The 22585-nt window shown below is 43.2% G+C and overlaps 1 protein-coding gene across 5 annotated transcripts in view; it reads right to left on the reverse strand.

Annotated features, from left to right (window-relative positions):
• The window catches only part of mrtfba (myocardin related transcription factor Ba), a 242721-nt gene that overhangs the window by 93374 nt on the left and 126762 nt on the right, over window positions 1–22585 (reverse strand). Inside the window, exon 1 of one of the 5 annotated variants that reach the window (XM_048552231.2) lies at window positions 7859–8073. The exons of the other annotated variants lie outside the window; for them this stretch is intronic. Within the exon in view, the coding sequence (XP_048408188.2) occupies window positions 7859–7913 (55 nt within the window). The 5' untranslated portion in view covers window positions 7914–8073. Of the gene's footprint in view, window positions 1–7858; window positions 8074–22585 lie in introns of those variants that run through there. 5 annotated transcript variants of the gene reach the window in all.

Genomic DNA, 22585 nt, shown 5'->3' on the forward strand with positions numbered 1-22585 from the left:
AAGTTTCTTCTGAAACTTTTCACCTAGAAGACTCAGCACCACAGCCCAAGGTAATTAAGCATCAGCCAGGCATTAAACTTCGGGGTTAATTTATGCTCTACAGGTTTTCTGCTATATCTAGTAGTCTTTTGTTAAATAACTGTCACATTTGAAGCTCCCCCACTGCCACATTCCTATAGTTCTGTTTCTAGCAATTTGAAAAAAAAAAGTGGAAATGTGAATGATGCAGGTTCACACAGCATTGTATTAAGGTGAAATTAAATGGAATAATATTATTAGTGATGTACAACTTTATAAAGCTTCATATTAGCCTTATGCAAAACCAAAACCACAGAAACTGTGCTATCACCAGCTTTTCTTCTTGTAGGAACTTGCTCTCCTTCAACACGTTTTGTCGTGTTAGGCCAGTGATCATTTTAATTGAATACTTAATAGGTCATTTCCTGGCATGCTACAGTCCTCAGAGCTGGGGTGAGAAGGACTAACTGATATACCAAAGGCGACGGTTCAAAAACAAGTATGAGCCACAAAGTTGGTCACTGTATCAAAATATCAGCCAGTCAAGCCTCTCACAATAATATTCATGTTTCATCATCAATATACCTCAGCAATGGACAAAGTATTTTGCTTTTAAAGAGCTCTCTCAGCTCTCTGGCAGTCCCATACTAAAATTAAAAAAACTCATGACTAAAGAAAGATATTTTTAAATTTAAAACATGCAGTAACTCTGCTTGATCTAAGATTCTAGGTGAAATCCAAATATTTTATTTCAGATAGTCGTGAGGAATTCTGAAGAAACTGGCATGTCAAAAAGATGGAACAACGAGAACTGTTAAATGTTTTATAATGTGTTCAGTATGGGTTTCCCTGCTGTACAAGCCCACATTATACTTCAAGAAACCCCATTACCAGAACAACAGATCCAAAATGATGCACTTATTACTAATAATCTGTTCTGATATACAACTGTGCCAGATTAAAATTTTTGCAGCTCTTTGAATAATTTACAGTTTTATTCTATAAATTATGAATATACCAACTATCTCAATACAGGTTTTGTTGATATGAATCTGCCATCTGACGATTTCACATTATTAAAATCACACAAGGGTCTGGCAAGAAATGTGTGCAAAAAATGTATTTGGAGAGAAAGGTTACAACAAGACAGCCGAGACCGCAGGTGGATAAGCTATCTGCCACTCTTCATTGCCTGTAGGTTGCTCAAGTGGCACGATGACGACAGACATGACAACCTTCACCTCCTAGCCTACTGGGGAGGAGTTGGGTAGAGGAGGTGAATGTAAAGTACTTCGAATCAGATAATGATTATGGCTAATTAGGGATGAGTAATGTGTGCTGGTTTAGCCAGCAACACTTACATCCTATGAAAGAATAAAAGAAATTTTAAAAATCCACTCAGATTACCGAACAACTGAAAAGGCGGCCCAAATCTACCTGAAGTGGGGCATCTCACGATGGACACGTAGTATTGGTTAGAATTATTCTTTTGACGTTCAGCTTAATTTTTGAAATTTCTGAAATTTCAGAATGATAGAATCGTTATGGCACAGGAGGCCATTTGGCCCATTGTTTGCGCACATGTTGTAAAAAATTTGACTTTTTGCCAATCTGTTGCCTTTTTCCTGCAATTCTGATTACTTAAATACAGCAAACTGTGTTTTAATTGGCACGCTGATCAATCTGCCCCCTTGATAAACCAGCAAAAATTAGATACCTCAAATACCGCAATCCACTGTGATGTACAAGTATTTACGCAGTTACCTTGAGGGGGAGGCAATGGTATAGTGGTATTATTGCTGGGTGTTAATTCAGAGACCCAGATAATGTTCTGGGGACCCAGTTCGAATCCTGCCATGGCAGATGATGAAATTTGTTTTCAATAAAATATCTGATATTCAGAATCTAATGATGACCATGAAGCCATTACTGATTGTTATCTTTTAAATGGCTCAATTAAACTTGAGTCCACTACACTTCCAGGCAGTGCATTCCATCCTCTAACCAAAGAAAAGGTAAAGTTACTATTGTCTTACCAGGCCTTACGGCTGTTCTCTCATTACAGAGACAAGACTGGTAGCAGTTTTACCCAGAGGGACATCACAGCTCAGGTGAGGTTGAAAAGCAGAACCCTTCATGGTAACGTCAGCTGCTCTGGGAAATGAACCCTCACTGTTGCTGTTACTCTGCATTGCATCCCTTAACGACTTGCCACATGAAAAACATTTCTCTCACCTCACAAAACACTTGAAACGCTGTGTCCTCCTGGTTCTCAATTGTTTTATAAGCAAAACAGTTTCTCCTAGTCTACTCCATCCAGACACATTATTTTGAAAACTGTCAAATCTCCTCTTAGCCTTCTCTCCAAGGGCAACAGTCTCAAAATCTCCAATCTTCCCTCAGAACTAAGTTTCTCACCTCTGGACCCATGGTTTAAACCTCTTCTGCACACCCTACAGTTATGTTCACATCCTTCCTAAAGTGAGGCACCTAGAACGTACAAAATGCTCCAGCTGAGGTCTAGCTACTGTCTTACACAAGTCCTTCATAACCTCCTTGCTCTTGTACTCTGTGCCCCTTGTAATGAAGCTGAGAACACTATGTACTACAACATGGTTCTTTCTACCAGTCCTGTCACTTCAATGACAATCATGTCTTTCGACTTCTGCATACCATTTGCAATAGTAGCATATATAGTGTACTGTCTGACCATTTTCTCTGTATCAAAATATATCACCTCACAGTTCTCCACATTGAAGTGAATTTCATCTGCCACTTGTCTGCTCACACTTCTAACAAGGCTCCCAAAGTTTTGTGTCATCTGCAAACTTTGAAATTGTTCACTGATCACCAATATCTAGATCATTTATAAGAAAAGCAAGGGCCCTAAAACTGATATCTGGGGTGCCTGACCAGACACCTTCCTCAGCCTGAAAAATACCTATTAGCCATCACTCTTATTACATAACCAACTCTTATTCCTGATCTATAATTTTGCTCACAATGCTATTGTGTCATACTATATCAAAGACAACAAAACGTGAGGCTGGATGAACACAGCAGGCCAAGCAGCATCTCAGGAGCACAAAAGCTGACGTTTCGGGCCTAGACCCTTCATCACAGAGGGGGATGGGGAGAGGGTTCTGGAATAAATAGGGAGAGAGGGGGGAGGCGGACTGAAGATGGAGAGAAAAGAAGATAGGTGGAGAGAGTATAGGTGGGGAGGTAGGGAGGGGATAGGTCAGTCCAGGGAAGACGGACAGGTCAAGGAGGTGGGATGAGGTTAGTAGGTAGGAAACGGAGGTGCGGCTTGGGGTGGGAGGAAGGGATGGGTGAGAGGAAGAACAGGTTAGGGAGGCAGAGACAGGTTGGACTGGTTTTGGGATGCAGTGGGGGGAGGGGAAGAGCTGGGCTGGTTGTGTAGTGCAGTGGGGGGAGGGGATGAACTGGGCTGGTTCTGGGATGCGGTGGGGGAAGGGGAGATTTTGAAACTGGTGAAGTCTACATTGATACCATTAGGCTGCAGGGTTCCCAGGCGGAATATGAGTTGCTGTTCCTGCAACCTTCGGGTGGCATCATTGTGGCACTGCAGGAGGCCCATGACGGACATGTCATCTAAAGAATGGGAGGGGGTGTGGAAATGGTTTGCGACTGGGAGGTGCAGTAGTTTGTTGCGAACTGAGCGGAGGTGTTCTGCAAAGCGGTCTCCAAGCCTCCGCTTGGTTTCCCCAATGTAGAGGAAGCCACACCGGGTACAGTGGATGCAGTATACCATATTGGCAGATGTGCAGGTGAACCTCTGCTTAATGTGGAATGTCATCTTGGGGCCTGGGATAGGGGTGAGGGGGGAGGTGTGGGGGCAAGTGTAGCATTTCCTGCGGTTGCAGGGGAAGGTGCCGGGTGTGGTGGAGTTGGAGGGCAGTGTGGAGCAAACAAGGAAGTCACGGAGAGAGTGGTCTCTCCGGAAAGCAGACAGGGGTGGGGGATGGAAAAATGTCTTGGGTGGTGGGGTCGGATTGTAGATGGCGCAAGTGTCGGAGGATGATGCATTGTATCCGGAGGTTGGTGGGGTGGTGTGAGAGAATGAGGGGGATCCTCTTTGGGCGGTTGTGGCGGGGGCGGGGTGTGAGGGACGTGTTGCGGGAAATACGGGAGATGCGGTCGAGGGCGTTCTCGATCACTGTGGGGGGAAAGTTGCGGTCTTTGAAGAACTTGGACATCTGGGATGTGCGGGAGTGGAATGTCTTGTTGTGGGAGCAGATGCGGAGGAGGCGGAGGAATTGGGAATAGGGGATGGAATTTTTGCAGGAGGGTGGGTGGGAGGAGGTGTATTTTAGGTAGCTGTGGGAGTCGGTGGGCTTGAAATGGACATCAGTTACAAGCTGGTTGCCTGAGATGGAGACTGAGAGGTCCAGGAAGGTGAGGGATGTGCTGGAGATGGCCCAGGTGAACTGAAGGTTGGGGTGGAAGGTGTTCATGAAGTGGATGAACTGTTCGAGCTCCTCTGGGGAGCAAGAGGCGGCGCCGATACAGTCATCAATGTACCGGAGGAAGAGGCGGGGTTTGGGGCCTGTGTAGGTGCGAAAGAGGGACTGTTCCACGTAACCTACAAAGAGGCAGGCATAGCTGGGGCCCATGTGGGTGCCCATGGCCACCCACTTTATCTGTAGGAAGTGGGAGGAGTCAAAAGAGAAGTTGTTGAGGGCGAGGACGAGTTCGGCTAGGCGGATGAGGGTGTCAGTGGAGGGGGACTGGTCGGGTCTGCGGGACAGGAAGAAGCAGAGGGCCTTGAGGCCATCTGCATGCGGAATGCAGGTGTATAGGGACTGGGCATCCATGGTGAAGATGAGGTGTTGGGGGCCAGGGAATTGGAAGTCCTGGAGGAGGTGGAGGGCGTGGGTGGGGAGTTCCTGGACCAAAGGGGAGAAAATGGAGTCCAGATAGATGGAGATGAGTTCGGTGGGGCAGGAACAGGCTGAGACGATTGGTCGACCAGGGCAGGCAGGTTTGTGGATTTTGGGAAGGAGATAGAAACGGGCCGTGCGGGGTTGGGGAACAATGAGGTTGGAGGCTGTGGGTGGGAGGTCTCCTGAGGTGATGAGGTCATGAATGGTGTTGGAGATGATGGTTTGGTGCTCGGGTGTGGGGTCATGATCGAGGGGGCAGTAGGAGGTGGTGTCGGAGAGTTGGCGTCTGGCCTCGGCGATGTAGAGGTCAGTGCGCCATACTACCACTGCGCCACCCTTGTCTGCGGGTTTGATGGTGAGGTTGGGGTTGGAGCGGAGGGAGCGGAGGGCTGCCCGTTCTGCGGGGGAGAGGTTGGAGTGGGTGAGAGGGGTGGAGAGGTTGAGGCGGTTAATGTCTCGACGGCAGTTAGAGATGAAGAGGTCGAGGGAGGGTAGGAGGCCTGGGGGTGGTGTCCAGGAGGAGGACTTGTGTTGGAAGCGGGTGAAGGGGTCAGTGGAGGGAGGGTTAGGCTCCCGGTTGAAGAAGTAGGCGTGGAGGCAAAGGCGGCAGAAAAACTGCTCTATGTCCAATCGTGACTGGTATTCGAATGCTTTCTGGAAGTCCATGTATACCTCACCAACAAAATGTGCTCATCCACCCTCTACTACCTCCTCAAAAAAAACTTAGCAAGTTATTTCGACGTGAATTTCCACGAATTAACAAATCCATACTGCTCATCATACATAATTCACATTTTCCCATGTCAGTACTAATTCTACCAAGAATAAATGTTTAGGGCAGTTGCTCCACCACTGAAATTAAAGTTAGTGCTGTAATTACTGGGTTTATCTTTACAATCCTTTTTTAACAAGGGCTGTAATGCTTTCAAATCTCCAGTTCTTCAAATCCAGAAAAGTTGAAACATTATGGCCAGTGTCTCTGCAATCTCCACACTCCCTTCATGCACTATCCTTGGATGCCTTTCATCCAATTCCAGTGCCTTATCAATACCTCAGCCTTATCAATTTTAAACCCTCCTAGTGACCAAACTTCCTCCCATCCACAACTGCCTTAGCAGCATCTGCCTCACAGGTAAAGACAAATGTAAAATGTTTATTTAGCTCTTCACCCATATCCCAGGTCACTACTCGCAAATCCCCTTGATAATCACACTTACAAAGATACTGGTAAATTTGAGAGTCAGTGACTATAACAAAGCCAATAACGTTTCTCCTTAACCACTGAAATTTAAGAATTATGAAAGAATCAGAAAATAACAGATGAGAAAATAAATTAAAACAAATGATATGCAATCAAATTACATTCAGAAAAAGTAACAGTTATTGGATTCAGAACAAAAAACAGAAAAGCGAAATGTACAAGAAAATAAAAGTCTGAATTTTTGAAATGTCCAAGCACAATTTATTATTTACAGGAAGGAGACATGATCACTTAAACTGTTCCCTTTCTGAGCCAGAGGTGTTGCTTGCCATTGTATAATTAATTCCCATTATTAAAAGGGTAGTTAAAATATTAAGCACATACGAAATCTGTTTTGAGTTTAATTGGCAATTAATGTGCAAATCCTGAAAATTCTTAAAAAGTAACTAAGAGGATGAGGTCAAGCTGCCATTTTTGTGAATCAATTGATTGAGCTGTTGGTCAATTTAAGTTGCTCAAAGAACTCCCCTCCTTTGAGTGAGTGTATTGGCCAATTTTTACATTAGCTAAGTTGTGCATCATAAATTCATTACTCTGCTTCCAGCAACATTTGTACAAACATTAACAGCTAAAAGGAGTAAAAAGAAATCAAAATCAATCTGGCTGGAAGCAAACTACTTTTGCCTTTAACCAATGATATTTTTTTTGATATTGAACATGCTGAGAGAAAGCCAATAAATTCTGAGTGCAGGGGCGGTTTTTATTAGCACCCCAGGGAATATCTGGTTCCCAGTAGTCCTGATGGATTTAGCAATGTTAATGTTCGGTGAATGTTGTTACCATGGCTTAAAAGTACAGCTTTAACCTCTGACATGTCCCCTTGTGACCTTGCACATACCCCTTCAGGATATATCATCAAAAATGTTTTTATTCAGTTCTGTGAACATTCCTGTCCTCTTACCCCATTTCTACAGACTGGTTTTCCATTAGGACTATACTAACGCAATCAGTAAGAATTTCTCACAGAAAAAAGTTCCATAACTCACACCAAAAGTCAGCCTGTTTAACAGTCCATTTTATATCATTGTAAAATGAGTGAACAAGAACATGAGCAGCAGTTTAAAAAAATCTTTAAAAATTAATATACAAGCATAAAACCCAGTTGAATGGCAACACAACCAACATTCACATATAAATAAATAATTCCTGTAAAAGATTTAGTCTTTTTAAACTTTACTAGTTCTAAGCAATACTACTCACTATCCCAGTACATAATCAATATCAATTATCTGCCTGTTATCCAAAAGCAACAGCTATAAATTCCTTAACTATTTGAGGTAAAGCAAGCAAAATTTGGACTCTCTGGTTTGAGTGTAGCATCACTGTGATTGTTTTATTCCAGCTAGCCAGGAACATCAAACTGGAATGGTTTGCTTTGTTTGATGACTACATTCCACAAGTAACACATTCAATGTTTATACATTGTATGGAGCAAACAAGAGGAACGTCAGCCTAGTATTGACAACCATGCTCCGTATCCTCGATCACTAGATGCACTGGTATCCAATGATCCTACATTCACCGCTCAATCAACAATCTGTAACACAATGCAGACTAAGTGCATCATACTTTCAGTCCACAGTAAATCAACACAGCTGTTTATGTGAACAGAGTTTGGAATAACAATCATTTTAAGTTGTCCTTGAAGTCACAGAAAGATAAACAAATTCACCTGATTTAAATGCACTTTGTAACACAATGGACCTCTCTGGTTCCAGCAGAGCCATCTGCCAATAGACAAAATCTCACAGAACCCTGATACTTTGCTTCTGATTTGTAAATTAGTTCCATGAAAGTACATAGAAAACATGTCAGGCATTCCAGTATGCACAGCAAAAGCCTGCAACGGTGCTGCAGGAATCTGCTTTTGAGAGGCAGACCAAGACCTGGCTGTTGAGCGTGTACCAATTAGATCAGTCCCGATACAAAAAGCAGTCAGTGAGTCAGTTTCAGCCCCCTCAGGAATCCTGCCAGACGCCAATTATCAACAGGAACTGCTGCCTTTATACTCGATCTTGAAGGTCCTTGTGGTTTGTGATTTTAGTAGGAAGATTAAGGCATTTCTTTTTTGTGCTGGCACATCATCTAGTAAAACTATCACAAAGATGTCAGTTCTCATAACCTCATTTCACTCCAATTGGTGTTCTTGCTCCACGAAAAACTGAGCGTCCACATCAGATTAACTTTCAAACTATTCCAGTGCATTTTAGATAATATACTGACAGATTGATAACCAATGAAAGCTAGGCATGCTAATGTTACAAAAGAATCCACATGTTTAATGTCAGATCAATCTGGCTTCTATTATGCAATCAGTTCCTGAATGCTAACAGCATCTAAACCAAATGGTTTAAACTGAGATTGAGAAACATTATACAGTACAAGCTGACCGCTGCTTAGTAAGAAGAATTAAATGTAGTTTCTGAATGAAACTAGTTAAACTGGATATAATCATAACTAACACAGACTTGCACATTTACCACAGGAAGCAAGACAAGCTCCACGCCCAGAAACACATTTTCTCAGAGATGCTTCACATATAGCAGTAACATTTTCTGCCATATAATGTTGCATCATCTTTATATTAGTATTTATGTTGCTTACATTGCAAAATGGGTTTGCAAGCACTGAGACAAATTCAGATTTCCTCATGCCTGTCTGTATAGCAAAACTGAGAGATGAATGCATAGGTTACTTTTCCATGTGCTGGCCGGGAAAAGGGGAAATGATGTGGAACCCAAGGAAGGAGAAAACAAAAAACTTTTTAAAAGGGCTAGTCAAGCATCTTTTTTAATTGCGTTTTAAAATTTAGACGAGCTATAATTTTAAAAGAAACATTAAAATTAGAAACTAGTCAAAAAGCTGTACAAAAACACATTCGGAAATAGATTGGTGAGCCAGCACCTGAACAAAAGGTTAACATTTCAACTCTCTACTCAGTGTTGTGATGAAGATTGCATCAATTTTTGTTTTCCTTTTCATATTCTAAACACTGGTATTTGTAAATCAAACATTCTACACTTCATGATCAGCATTTAGTAATGTTACAGAAGGACGAAGATCAACTCCTTGAGGGAGGAACAATAAGCTCCACCTACAGAAGTGAGCAACAGTAAATTGAATTTGTATAGCATCCTGATGTTATTAAATATCCATTGGAGTCCAAACTAAAATTTGGTGCTGAACCATATAAAAAAAACACAGGACAGGTAACAAAAATCTTGATCAAAGAAATCGAAGTTAAGTAGTAAGAAGTTTACATGCGGTATTCCCAACTTTAATTTCCTCATGGGCTAAATGTACACCTACCACGTGCAAAGGAAATTTGGGGTGCCTAAGAGGCCAAACTGGAGGAGTGCAGTTATCTTGAAAGCTTGTAAGATTTAGAAATGTTAGAAGTATTCTTTCAAAACGTAGCTAACCAAAAAGATTAAAAATGTAGACAAGCAACATTTATCAAAGACAGAATAACAATGTCTAGGGTAGGCAGCAACATGCTGAACAAGAAAAGCTGTGTTTTCATCCTTCAAACAATCCCAGACTTACATTAAATGAAAAAGCTATATCATAAAAGACAATTATTTCAGATTAACTGATTCTCACATGGCAAGGCAATAACCTCACACAATTATTAAACTGGTAGATATTTAATCATAGGCTACAGACCTGAGGCATTGTCACATATTAAAACCCAACATGGTTAAAAAGATGATGTTCAAGTACACTTTAGATAAACAATGCATGCCAGAGGCAATGGCTAGTGGTATGATCATTGTATTGTTAATAAACCTGAATGATGAATTTATTTCTCTAAGAAGGAAAATAAATTCTTCCAGATTGCAGAATAGAACAGATAGGGTCTTCTCTCAGTTTTTTGCTGTTATGGGAAATGAAGTTTACAGTGGTGAGATCATAAATCTCATGGAGGAAATCTATGAAATTGAGAGTGTATAAAGGTCTAAATTTAAATTATTAATAAGTAGAAATATAAATTCTGTGACACAACCCACACTCTTGAACTTTTCCAAGAACTTTCAATTCCCTGGCCCACAACAGCTCATCATCATGGACCTACAGTCCCTGTACACCTGTATCCCCCACACAGACAGCTTAGAAGCCACTGCTTCTTCCTGTTCCATAGGCCCAACCTGTTCCCCTTTAGTGACACTCATTCACTTGGCTGAACCGGTCCACACAGTCAACAATTTCTCCTTTGATTCCTCCCAGTTCCTATAGGTCCGAGCTATACTGCTGCTTTGTAGGATTTTTGGAACAGTCCCTCTTCCGCCACAATACTGGCACCATCCCTCGCTTTTTCTCTGCTATATTGATGACTGCATCAGTGTAGCCTCATACTTGCGCGAAGGGTTCACGCAGTTCATCAACTTCGCCAACACCTTCCACCCAGCCCTCAAATTAACTTGGACTATTTCTGACACTTCCTTTCCATTCCTGGACCTCTCCATCGCCAAAAACCAACTCATCAACATCCATTTCAAACCCACTGACTCCCACAACTAACTTCACTACAGCCCCTCTCACCCATCCTCTGCATAAATGCTATCCCATACTCCCAATTCCTCCGCCTCTACCACATCTGCTCCCAGGATGAAGTGTTCCACTCCAGGACATCCCAAAAATCCTGTTAATTTAGGAACCCTAATTTCCCCTCCTGTAATTAAGGATGCCCTCAACCTCATTTCCTGCAGTTCTGCCCTCAAATACCCTTGCCCCAACAGCAATAAGAATAAAGTCTCCTAGACCTCAAGAACCACCCCAGCAACCTTCAGATCCAATGCATCATCCTCTATATTTCTGCTACCTACAATCAGACCCACCACCAATATTTCCCACCATGCCCCTGTCTGTTTTCTATGGGGACTGTTCATTCCGTGACTCCCTCATCAACTCTACACTCCTCACCAATTTCTCCACCACAAGTACCTTTCCCTTCAACCCCAAGAGGTGTTACACCTACTTCCACACCTCACCGCTCATCCTTGTCCAAGGCCCCAAACAATCCTTACAGATCCAGCAGAGATGCACCTGTGCTTCATCTAACCTTATCTATTGCATCCGTTGCTCCCGATGTGGTCTCATCTATAATCGGGGAGACCAGACGCAAACTTGGGAGACTGGTTTGTGCAGGGCCTGCACACAACAACCTGCCCAACTTTCCAGTTGCCATCCATTTTAATTCCTCTCTCCCACCCCTCTGAAATGTCCGTCGTTGGCTTCACTCTGACAGTGGAGAGGGCCAAAGATAAACTGGAGGAACAATACCTGATATTTCACTTTGGAAGTTTACAGCCAATGGCCTTAACATTAAACATTGACCACTGCTGCTTGTCATTTTTATAAATGACCTGGATGAGGGCGTAGAAGGATGGGTTAGTAAATTTGCGGATGACACTAAAGTCGGTGGAGTTGTGGATAGTGCGGAAGGATGTTGCAGGTTACAGAGAGACATAGATAAGCTGCAGAGATGGGCTGAGAGGCGGCAAATGGAGTTTACTGCGGAAAAGTGTGAGGTGATTCATTTTGGAAGGAGGAACAGGAATACAGAGTACTGGGCTAATGGTAAGATTCTTGGTAATGTGGATGAGCAGAGAGATCTCAGTGTCTATGTACATAGATCTCTGAAAGTTGCCACCCAGGTTGATAGGGTTGTTAGGAAGGCGTACAGTGTGTTAGGTTTTATTGGTAGAGGGAATGAGTTTCGGAGCCATGAGGTCATGTTGCAGCTGTACAAAACTCTGGTGCGGCCGCACTTGGAATATTGTGTACAGTTCTGATCGCCGCATTATAGGATGGATGTGGAAACATTGGAAAGGGTGCAAGAGAGATTTACCAGGATCTTGCCTGGTATGGAGGGAAGGTCTTTTGAGGAAAGGCTGAGGGACTTGGGGCAGTTTTCCTTAGAGAGAAGGAGGTGGTTAAGAGGCGACTTAATAGAGACATACAAGATGATCAGAGGATTGGATAGGGTGGACAGTGAGAGCCTTTTTCTTCGGATGGTGATGGCTAGCATGAGGGGCCATAGCTTCAAATTGAGGGGTGATAGAGAAAGGACAGATGTCAGAGGTAAGTTCTTTACTCAGAGCAGTAAGAGTGTGGAATGCCCTGCCTGCAACAGTAGTAGACTCGCCAACTTTAAGCGCATTTAAATGGTCATTGGATAAACATATGGATGATAATGGAATAGTGTGGGTTAGATGGGCTTCAGATTGGTTTCACAGGTCGGCGCAACAGAGGGCCGAAGGGCCTGTACAGCGCTGTTATGTTCTATGTTCACCAGCTTAAAAAGTCCCCCATCCCCAGCCTTATCCCATGTCCAGCCATCCCCCTCCTGACTTGACCTAACCTGTCCAATTTCCCACTCACTCCTATCTGCTCCACCCTTCCCACAGACAAATCATAAATAACCACCTACGCGCATCCACCTATCACCATCTCTCCTACCCTTCCCCAATCCCCACCCCACTTCCTCTATTTATTTCTGGGCTCCACTCCCCCTCCCTGGTTCTGACAAAGGGCTCTGGCCCAAAACATCGACTCACCTGCTCCTCAGATGTTGTGTGACCTGCTGTGCTTTTCCAGCCTCACACCTATAGAACCTGGCTTCCAGCATCTGCAGTGATTATTGCCTCTAACTTGTTAATGAAGTGTTCAGCATCTGTCTATTTGAAACCAGCACTGGGAAGTGATCAATTACCTACAATAAACCTGTTCATCAACAGTGGTACTTTCCAAATGTTTCTATCTACGGAATAAAGGTTTTTTGGTGTTAAGGTTTTGCACTATAAAACAGAATACAAAAGTAACTGCAGCATGTAACTAACAAAACAGTGATTCACTAGCTAACGATAGAACATTTTTTATTCTCAATGGCCAAATGTAAATTGATGATAATAAAGTGTGAAGCTGGATGAACACAGCAAGCCAAGCAGCACCTCAGGAGCACAAAAGCTGACGTTTTGGGCCTAGACCCTTCAGAGAGGGGGATGGGGTGAGGGTTCTGGACTAAAAGGGGGGGGGGGGGGGGGGGGAAGAGAGGCAGACCGAAGATGGAGAGAAAAGAAGATAGGTGGAGAGGAGAGTATAGGTGGGGAGGTAGGGAGGGGATAGGTCAGTCCAGGGAAGACGGACAGGTCAAGGAGGTGGGATGAGGTTAGTAAGTCGGAAATGGAGGTGCGGCTTGGAGTGGGAGGAAGGGATGGGCGAGAGAAAGAACAGGTTAGAGAGGCAGAGACAGGCTGGGCTGGTTTTGGGATGCAGTGGGGGGAAGGGGAGATTTTGAAGCTGAAGTCCACATTGATACCATTGGGCTGCAGGGTTCCCAAGCGGAATATGACTTGCTGTTCCTGCACCCTTTGGGTGGCATTATTGTGGCACTGCAGGAGGCCCATGACGGACATGTCATCCAAAGAACAGGAGGGGGAGTTGAAATGGTTCGTGACTGGGAGGTGCAGTTGTTTATTGCGAACCGAGCGGAGGTATTCTGCAAAGCGGTCCCCAAGCCTCCAAAAATGTGGGGCAGATTGTAAACACACTTAAAAATACAGAAGATTTAAAGTGTGGAGCTGGATGAACACAGCAGGCCAAGCATCATCTCAGGAGCACAAAAGCTGACATTTTGGGCCTGGACCCTTCATCAGAAAAGGGGGAGGGGGAGAGAGTTCTGAAATAAATAGGGAGAGGGGGGAAAGCGGATCGAAGATGCATGGAGGAGAAGATAGGTGGAGAGGAGACAGATAAGTTCAAAGGGGCAGGGATGGAACCTGTAGAGGTGAGTGTAGGTGGGGAGGGGATAGATCAGTCCAGGGAGGACTGACAGGTCAAGGGGGCGGGATGAGGTTAGTAGGTAGGAAATGGAGGTGCAGCTTGAGGTGGGAGGAGGGGACAGGTGAGAGGAAGAACAGGTCAGGGAAGTGGGGACGAGCTGGGCTGGTTTTGGGAGGCAGTGGGCAGAGGGGAGATTTTGAAGCTGGTAAAATCCACATTGATACCATTAGGCTGCAGGGTTTCCAAGTGGAATATGAGTTGCTGTTCCTGCAACCTTTGGGTGGCATCGTTGTGGTACTGCAGGAGGCCCAGGATGGACATGTCGTCGAAGGAATGGGAGGGGGAGTTGAAATGACTCACGACTGCGAGGTGCTGTTGTTTATTGCAAATCGAGCATAGGTGTTCTGCAAACCGGTCCCCAAGCCTCCACTTGGTTTCCCCAATGTAGAGGAGGCTACAACGGGAACAGCAGATGCAGTATATGACATTAGCAGATGTGCACGTGGACATTTGCTTGAAATAGAAAGTCTTCTTGGGGCCTGGGATGGGGGTGAGGGAGGTGGTGTGGGGGCAAATGGAGCACTTCCTACTGTTGCAAGTTAAAGTGCCGGGTGTGGTGGGGTTGGAGGGGAGTGTGGAGCTGACAAGGGAGTCCTGGAGAGAGCGGTCCCTCCAGAAAGCAGACAAGGGTGGGGAGGGAAAAAATGTCTTTGGTGGTGGGGTTGGATTGCAGATGGTGGAAGTGTCGGAGTGCTGTTGCTTATTGCGAACCGAGCAGAGGTGTTTATTTTCAGAGCAGGAGGTATTAAAACATTTACTCTCCTGTAAATTCAGACAAATCTTAATTGATTGCGCCACTAAATTGCTATCATTGACGTGAAGAGCTCATGGTCAATAACAAGGGAATTGTAAAGCTGATCCTTTCATTGAGATTTAAAACAAACAAACAGTCATTGGATCAAAAAGTAGCCACATTTGAAAAAGGTAAACAGAATTTTAATTAAATCTTACAACTTAAACAGACATTGATACTTTTTAGTTTAGAAATTGCAACTAGTATGCTGTGGGACATTGACAAAACCAGTAGCATGCTGTTGAATGCAGTCAGAAGGATGAACAGGCAATTAGGTTTTGCTGTACTGCTAGTTATTTAGCAGTGAGATGCAGAAGCTAACTTCATCCCTAGAAAATCAGCAGGAAGGTCACTGAGAAAGTTGAGAAGCATTTCACAGCTTAATATTTTATTACTGTAATTCATAATATTGTCACAATCCAAACAGCACCATTATTCAGTCAAAGTTCTGCTAAATCTGTTTAAATATCTCACCAGATTTATTGCAATGATGCTTCTATGTGTAGATAGAGAGAAGGCAACATAAAGTGCTTTTCAGCATTCTGGGGCACAATGACCAATAGTTCAGCCATGAAGGAGTGACGCACAGTAGGTCTGTTGGAATACATGATTACATGCAAGTGGAAATGAAGGGCTGGGCAGGTGCAGAAACAAATTAATGCAGTGGTAGGATGGGACAAGATCACGATGATATTTATAACAGTGAATAAATTGAAATGAATCCAGTGGAAGTTGGAAGGGACTACTTTCAGTTTCCTTTTTTGAGATTAGCTCAATCTGTTAATAACCTTGATGTCACATTAGATACGGAAATGATTTCCAACCATCTATGTATTAAAACCACCTATTTCCACTTACATGACATCACCTACGTTGGCCCTAGCTCAAATTATTGCTATCTCTATTCCTCTAGATACACTTATTCCAATGCATACTTGGTTGGTCCATAAGAGCATAAGATAAAGAAGCAGAATCAGGTCAGTCAGTGCATTAAGTCTGCTATGCCATTTGGACATGGCTCATGTTTCTCAACCCCCATTTGTCCTGCCTTCTGGCCATAATATTTGATTCCCTTACCAATCAAGAACTTGTTTATCTTTACTTTAAACAAACTCAATAACTTGGGCTCCACAGACTTCGGTGGCAATGAATTCCACAGATTCACCACCCTCTGGGCTGAATTCCTCCTTGTCTCAGTTCTAAAAGGGTCATCCTTTCACGGAGGCCGTACGCTCGTGTCCTAGGTCTCTCCTCTTACATAGGACATAGAACAGTACGGCACAGCACAGGAAACATCTCCTCCACATTCACTCTATCCAGGCCCCTCAAATTTCAATGAGATTCTCCATCATCCTTCGAAACCCCATGGAGTACAGACCCAGCGTCCTCAACCGCTTCTCATATGACAAGCCCTTCATCCCTGGGATCATTCTTGTAAACGTCCTCTGGACTTCCTCCAATGCCAGCACATCCATCCTTAGATATGGGCTCAAAACTTCTCAATATTACAACTGCAGCCTCAGCATTACTGCTCCGCACCTGTATTCTAGCCCTCTCAAAATTATGGCAACCTGGAGGCTGGTTGGCTCGCCAAGCTGGTTTGTTGTTCCACAGATATTTCGTTACTGTACTGGGTAACATCCTCAGTGCAGCCTCTGATGAAGCGTCGGTGTGTTTTTCCATCTGGTTTTCAAACTCTGGGGTCTGTTGCAATGGATTGCCTCACTTCCGGGTTTTGTCCGTAGTGGAACGCATATGGGGTCGAGTTCAATGTGTTTATTAATAGCCTTGGCACTCCACAAAGCAGGCTATTAATAAACACATTGAACTCGACCCCATATACATTCCACTACGGAGGAAACCTGGAAGTGAGGCAATCCATCGCCATGGATCCCAGAGTTTAAAAACCAGGCAGGAAAACACACCGACATTTCAGAAGCTGCACTGAGGATGTTACCCAGCATGGTAACAAAACGTCTACGGAACAACAAACCAGCTCAGCGAGCCAAACCAACCTCAACACCAACAATTCGAGCTACAGATCTACTCCAAAGCCTTAATGCTAACACTACATTTGCCTTAACTAACAACTGAGCCTGCACGTTAACCTTGAGAATCCTGAACTACAGCTCGTTGTACTTCAGAATTCCAAAGGCTTTCCCCATTTAGAAAATAATCTATGGCTCTATTCTTCCTACCAAAGTGCACAATCTCATTTCCCATATTATACTCCATCTGTCATTCCTTTGCCTACTCTCTTAGCCTAAGTTCTTCTGCATTCTGCCTGCTTCCTCAACACTACCTGTCCTTCCACCTAATCTTTGTGTGATCTGCAAAATTAGCAACAATTCCCTTAGTTCCTTCATTCAGATCATGAATTTATTACGTGAACAGTTGCGGTCCTAACACTGACCCCTGCAGACTTTTGAGTCACTGCCATCCCACACTGTCTTGTCAGACAGTTAATCCTCTCTCCATGCCAGTACCTTGCCCCTAACACCATGGGCTCTTGTCTTATTTAGCAGCTTCCTGTGCAGCATCTTGTCAAATGCCTTCCAGAAATCCAAATAGATCACATCCAATGGCTCTCCTTTATCTAATTTGCTTGTTATGTTCAAAGAATTCTAACAGATTTGTCAGGTATGGCCTCCCCTTGACATAGCATGCTACTCAACCCTATTTTATCACGCACTTCCAAATACTTCACAATCTCAGCCTTAATAATGGACTCTAAAATCTTATGAGCAACCAAGGTCAGACTAACCGACTACTACACTTACTTCTGCCCCCACTCTCGAAGTTCCAGCAAGCTACTAGTGTCTAACATGAAGACTAATGCAAAGCACCCATTAAATTCCTCCACCATTTCTTTGCTCCACCTTATTACTTCTCCAGTCTTGTTTTCCAGTGGTTCAATGTTCACTCTTGCATCTCTCCAACCTTTTAAATATCTTAAATAAAAATCTTTTGCAATCTTCTTATATGTTACCTGCTAGCTTATTCTCACATTTCAACTTCTCCCTCTTCATTGTTTTCTTTTCATTGTTCTGTGCTGGTTTTTAAAAGATTTCCCAATCCTCTGCCTTCCCACTAACCTTCACCACATGGTAAGTTTTTCTGCTTCCTTATTAGCTGTGATTGTCTCATCTTCCCACGATTACTTTTTCTCTTCCTTGGGAAGGATTTCTGTTATCCTTCCAGAGTAACCTATAAAAACTCCTGCCACTGCTGCTCCACCATCTTCACCGATTGGCTACCCTTCCAATCAATTCTGGCCAGCTTCTCTCTCATGACTTTGTAGTTATGTATTTTTTGGTTTCCTACATTCTACTCTGTAAACTTGAGTTTTCCAAACCTGTGGCACCCATGTCTTAACCATCACCCCTGTAATTGATGAGCAGGATTTACTCCCAGTTAAGCAATGTCCTCACTTTAAAATTCTCATCTTTGCTTTCATATCTCCACGGACTTGCCTTTTCCTATATGGGTAACCTTCTTTAATCCCACATCTCTCATATCTGTGCCCCTCTAATTCTGGCCTCTTGCTCATTTATAATTATTCCACTATTGATGACCACGATTCATTTGCCTGGGTTCCATGCTCCGAAATTTTCTCCCTTCCATGCCGCAGCCCTAAAGAAGGAAACTGAAGTAATCTGTAAACCTGATCATTTGTCCAAGATTTCATTCATCTGATCTAATATCGCCAGATGTCATATTGTGTTTTATAAGGTGTCTGTGAAATGTTTTCTTATGCTTCTGTGAAGCATCTTACAATACTTCATTATGTTAAAGGCACTGCATAAATTCAATCTGCTATTGTGAATACATAATTAGATTACTAATTTATTACTTGATATGCTATTTAGTTGAAAGTGGCTTGGAGATCTACTCAACCTGCTAATGAGAAGAAGCTATATTAAATTGTACGGTGAAAATATTGCGATCACAGAGGCATCTGGTTAACCTGATCTTAACCCACTTTATTTCCACAATCAGAGCCAATTATCAGGCAAAAATCACCCAGAAATGGGGAGGGTAAAAAGTGAAAATAAAAGATGTTAAATGGTGGCAAAAATAATTTGTGACTTTGATTTTTAAGAAGGATCCAAATGGCAAGATATGCTCTTAACTATGTTTAAGGATGTAGATAATCAGCACTCTAATAGATCAACAGGGGCAACAAACCAATTGGATACAAAAATTGGCCAGAAAGTAGGAGACAAAGGGTTGTTTTTCAGACTAGAAGCCTATGACCAGTCGTTATGTCAAAGATTGGTACTGGGTCTGCTGCTTTTAGTCATTTATATCAATGATTTGGATGTGAAATAGGAAGCACGGTTAGTAAGTTTGCAGATGACACCAAAATTTGTGGAGTAGTAGATTGCGAAGGAGGTTATCTCAGAGTACAACAGGATCTTGATCAGATGAGCCAATGAGTGGCAGTTGGAGTTAATTTAGATAAATGTGAGGTGTTGCATTTTCTTCAGGCAAACCAAGGCAAGCCTCACACAGTTAATGATACGGCCCTGGGGCGTGTCGCCAAAGAGAGATATCAAAGGGTGCAGGTGCCTAGTTCCTTCAAATTGGAATCCATGCAAGCAGTGTGGTCAAAAAGGCAATTGGCATGCTTGCTTTCCTTGGTCGGTACAGTTAGGACGTCATGTTGCAGCTGTACACGACATTGGTTAGGCCACTTATAGAATACTGCATCCTGCTTTAGGAAAGATGTTGTTTTGAAAGGGTTTTGAAATAATTTTGAAAGGGTTCAGAAAAGATTTACAAGGGTGTTGCTGGGATTGGATAGTTTGAGCTGTCAGAAGAGGCTGAATAGGTTAATAAAATGTGAGGCTGGAAGAACACAGCAGGCCCAGCAGCATCTCAGGAGCTTTTGTGCTCCTGAGATGTTGCTGGGCCTGCTGTGTTCATCCAGCCTCACATTTTATTATCTTGGATTGTCCAGCATCTGCAGTTCCCATTATCACTGATGCAATTAAGGCTGAATAGGTTGGGGTGTTTTCCCCTGGAGCGTCAGAGGCTTAGAGGTGATCTGATACAGGTTCATAAAATCATGAATGGCATGGATAGGGTGAATAGCCAAGGTATTTTCCCAGGGTAGTGGAGTCTAAAACTAGAGGGCATAGATTCAGGATAAGAGGGAAAGATTTAAAAGGGATCCAAGGGGTAACTTTTTCCACACGGGGGTGGTGCATTTATAGAACAAGCTGCCAGAGGTGATGGTGGAGGGAGGTACAACTACAATGTTTAAAAAGCAGCTGTGTGGATACATCCGTAGAAAGGGTTGAGGGGGATATGGGCCAAATGCTGGCAAATGAGGCTAGATCAGATCAGGATGTGTGGTTATGGCCGATGGGTTAGATCAAAGGGTCTGTTTCCATGTTGTATAACTCTGATTCTAAAGAGAGGCAGGATCAGGTGGTGTAGTGGCCGTGTCCACACCACTGAGCCAGGTGGCCTCGGTTGAATTCCCACCTACTCTAGATCTGTATAATAATATCCTTCAACGGGTTGATTAGAAATATCTACAAATTGCATCTTTTGTCAATGTGGTTCTGCTGTCATTAGGCATCATTTGAGAAATGTATCTATTATTCTAATTTTCCACCATTGTTCGAGTAGACGTGCAATACTACACATCCCACAACACTCCCATCCACGTGCTAATCCAAGCCTAAATTGAATTCTATTATAACATGAAAATACAGCATTGGCTCTAACGGAAAGGAGGAAAAATAAACAAAGCATGCAAAGTAAGAAGCAAATAGCACTGCATTCCAGGAATGGCAGCAGATAGTTACAACCTGGGCTAGTTGAAGATATCTTCAGGTTCAGCAGTGTCAGTCAGCCCCTCAAGAAGCCTAAGAATCTGCTCAGTAACTGTTCAAGGTGGAATCATGCAGTTGTCACTGCTTTTGACCACACACCTATTCCATCTTGACGGCAGTCAACTACCACTTCAGCATCAACTAATTCCACATGTCTTTGCTCATTTCCTCCACAACTGTTACCTTGAGGCACAATTACAACAACACATCCTTTATGGGCTTTCCATAAACCTAAGCATCAATGAAAACTTTGCTGCCCATGTACTGACTTGCACCAAATCTTTTCCAATCCATGCCCAAGGAGATACACCCATAGAACATCACCACCTTCTCAAGAGCAGCTAGGGATAGGCAATAAATGTTGACTCAGCCAGTTATGCTCACATCCCATATTTGAATTTAAAAATCTGCATCACTAATTGATTTTAATGTGGCTGTTCCTTCAGTTACCCAAGTCTTAAATTCTAGAATCACTTCATTAAACCAGGAGCTCGTTTAAGACACTCCTTAAACCTACCTTTAATAGCTTTTGGTCATCTTCCTTAATTACTCCTTATGTAGGCCTATTTTATTTTAAAATATCCATGTGACGTGTTTTGGGGCAATTTATGGTGTTACAGGTGTTTCTGAAATTTAAGGTGCTGTTGTTGCTGCGTTGGTTCAGACTGCCCGTGTCCTATAAAAAAAATAGCTCAACCCAGGATGTAACAATAGCATCTGTCTGAAATCTGTATCAGATACTTATGCCTGTCATGTGCATATTCCTTCAAATTTCCCCAACAGATGTAAATTACCATTTAGTATGGTGAGGCTTGATATGAGCAGTTAAGCTGGTCAATTCAATAATGAAGATGCAGAACATTTACAATTATCCATTTGCCAGTGAGTCATATGAAAATATAAAATAATGAATATGACAACTTCATTAGGAGTCCAAAACCAAAACTGCTGGAAAAGCTCAGCAGGTCTGGTAGGTCACCGGACCAGAAGCATTAACTCTGTTTTCTTCTTTACAGATGCTGCCTGACCTGCTGAGCTTTTCCAGCAACTTTGTTTTTGTTCCTGATTTGAAGCATCCACAGTTCGTTCATTTTTCATTACAGGTCCAACTTGCCTGACTTAAAAATAAATCTTCAATTCTTCCCCTGCAGTGTTTCAAGCTCCTTGCAGTCTTTTCGTTCTATCGCTGGTCTATCTCGCATCTTATTCTATTTTAAAAGCTTGACCTTGATGTCAGCTTTTAGTCAAACTACCTAACCCCTCTCTAAATACAATTCACAGGTCTAATTTGGCAGTTAAGGATTCCACATAAGCAAAGATTATGTGGAATATGAAATGCATATTTCCTTGCCTCCAGGATACCAGTACAAATGGATTGTATACAATCTACAGTGTATCCCTCAGCTCTGTTGTGTTGTCACCTAGAATACCGTGTGCAGTTTTAGTCTCTTTTTCTGAGGAAGGATGCTCTTGTTCTCGAAGGAGTGCAGCAAAGGCTCACCAGGCTGATTCAGGGATGGTGGGACTGATGTGCGAGGAGAGATTGATTAGGTTCGGACTGTTTTGGCTGGAGTTCAGATGAATGGGTTGGGGGGTGATTTCACAGAGATTTATAAAATTCTAACAAGACTAGACATGGTAAATACAAGGAGGATGCTCCTGTTGGTTGGTGTGTGTCTGTGTGTGTGTGTCTGTGTGTGTGTGCCTGTGTGTGTGTGTGCCTGTGTGTGTGTGTGCCTGTGTGTGTGTGCCTGTGTGTGTGTGCGTGCAGAACCAGGGGTCACAGATTGAGGATTCAGGGTAGACCATTCAGGATGGGCATGAGGAGACATTTCTTCACCCAAAGAGTGGTGAGCCTGTGGAATTCATTCCCACAGAAATTAGTTGATACCAAAACATGAATTCCCCCCCCCAC

The sequence above is a fragment of the Stegostoma tigrinum genome, chromosome 23 (assembly GCF_030684315.1).
Source record: "Stegostoma tigrinum isolate sSteTig4 chromosome 23, sSteTig4.hap1, whole genome shotgun sequence".
Taxonomy (NCBI): Eukaryota; Metazoa; Chordata; class Chondrichthyes; order Orectolobiformes; family Stegostomatidae; genus Stegostoma; species Stegostoma tigrinum.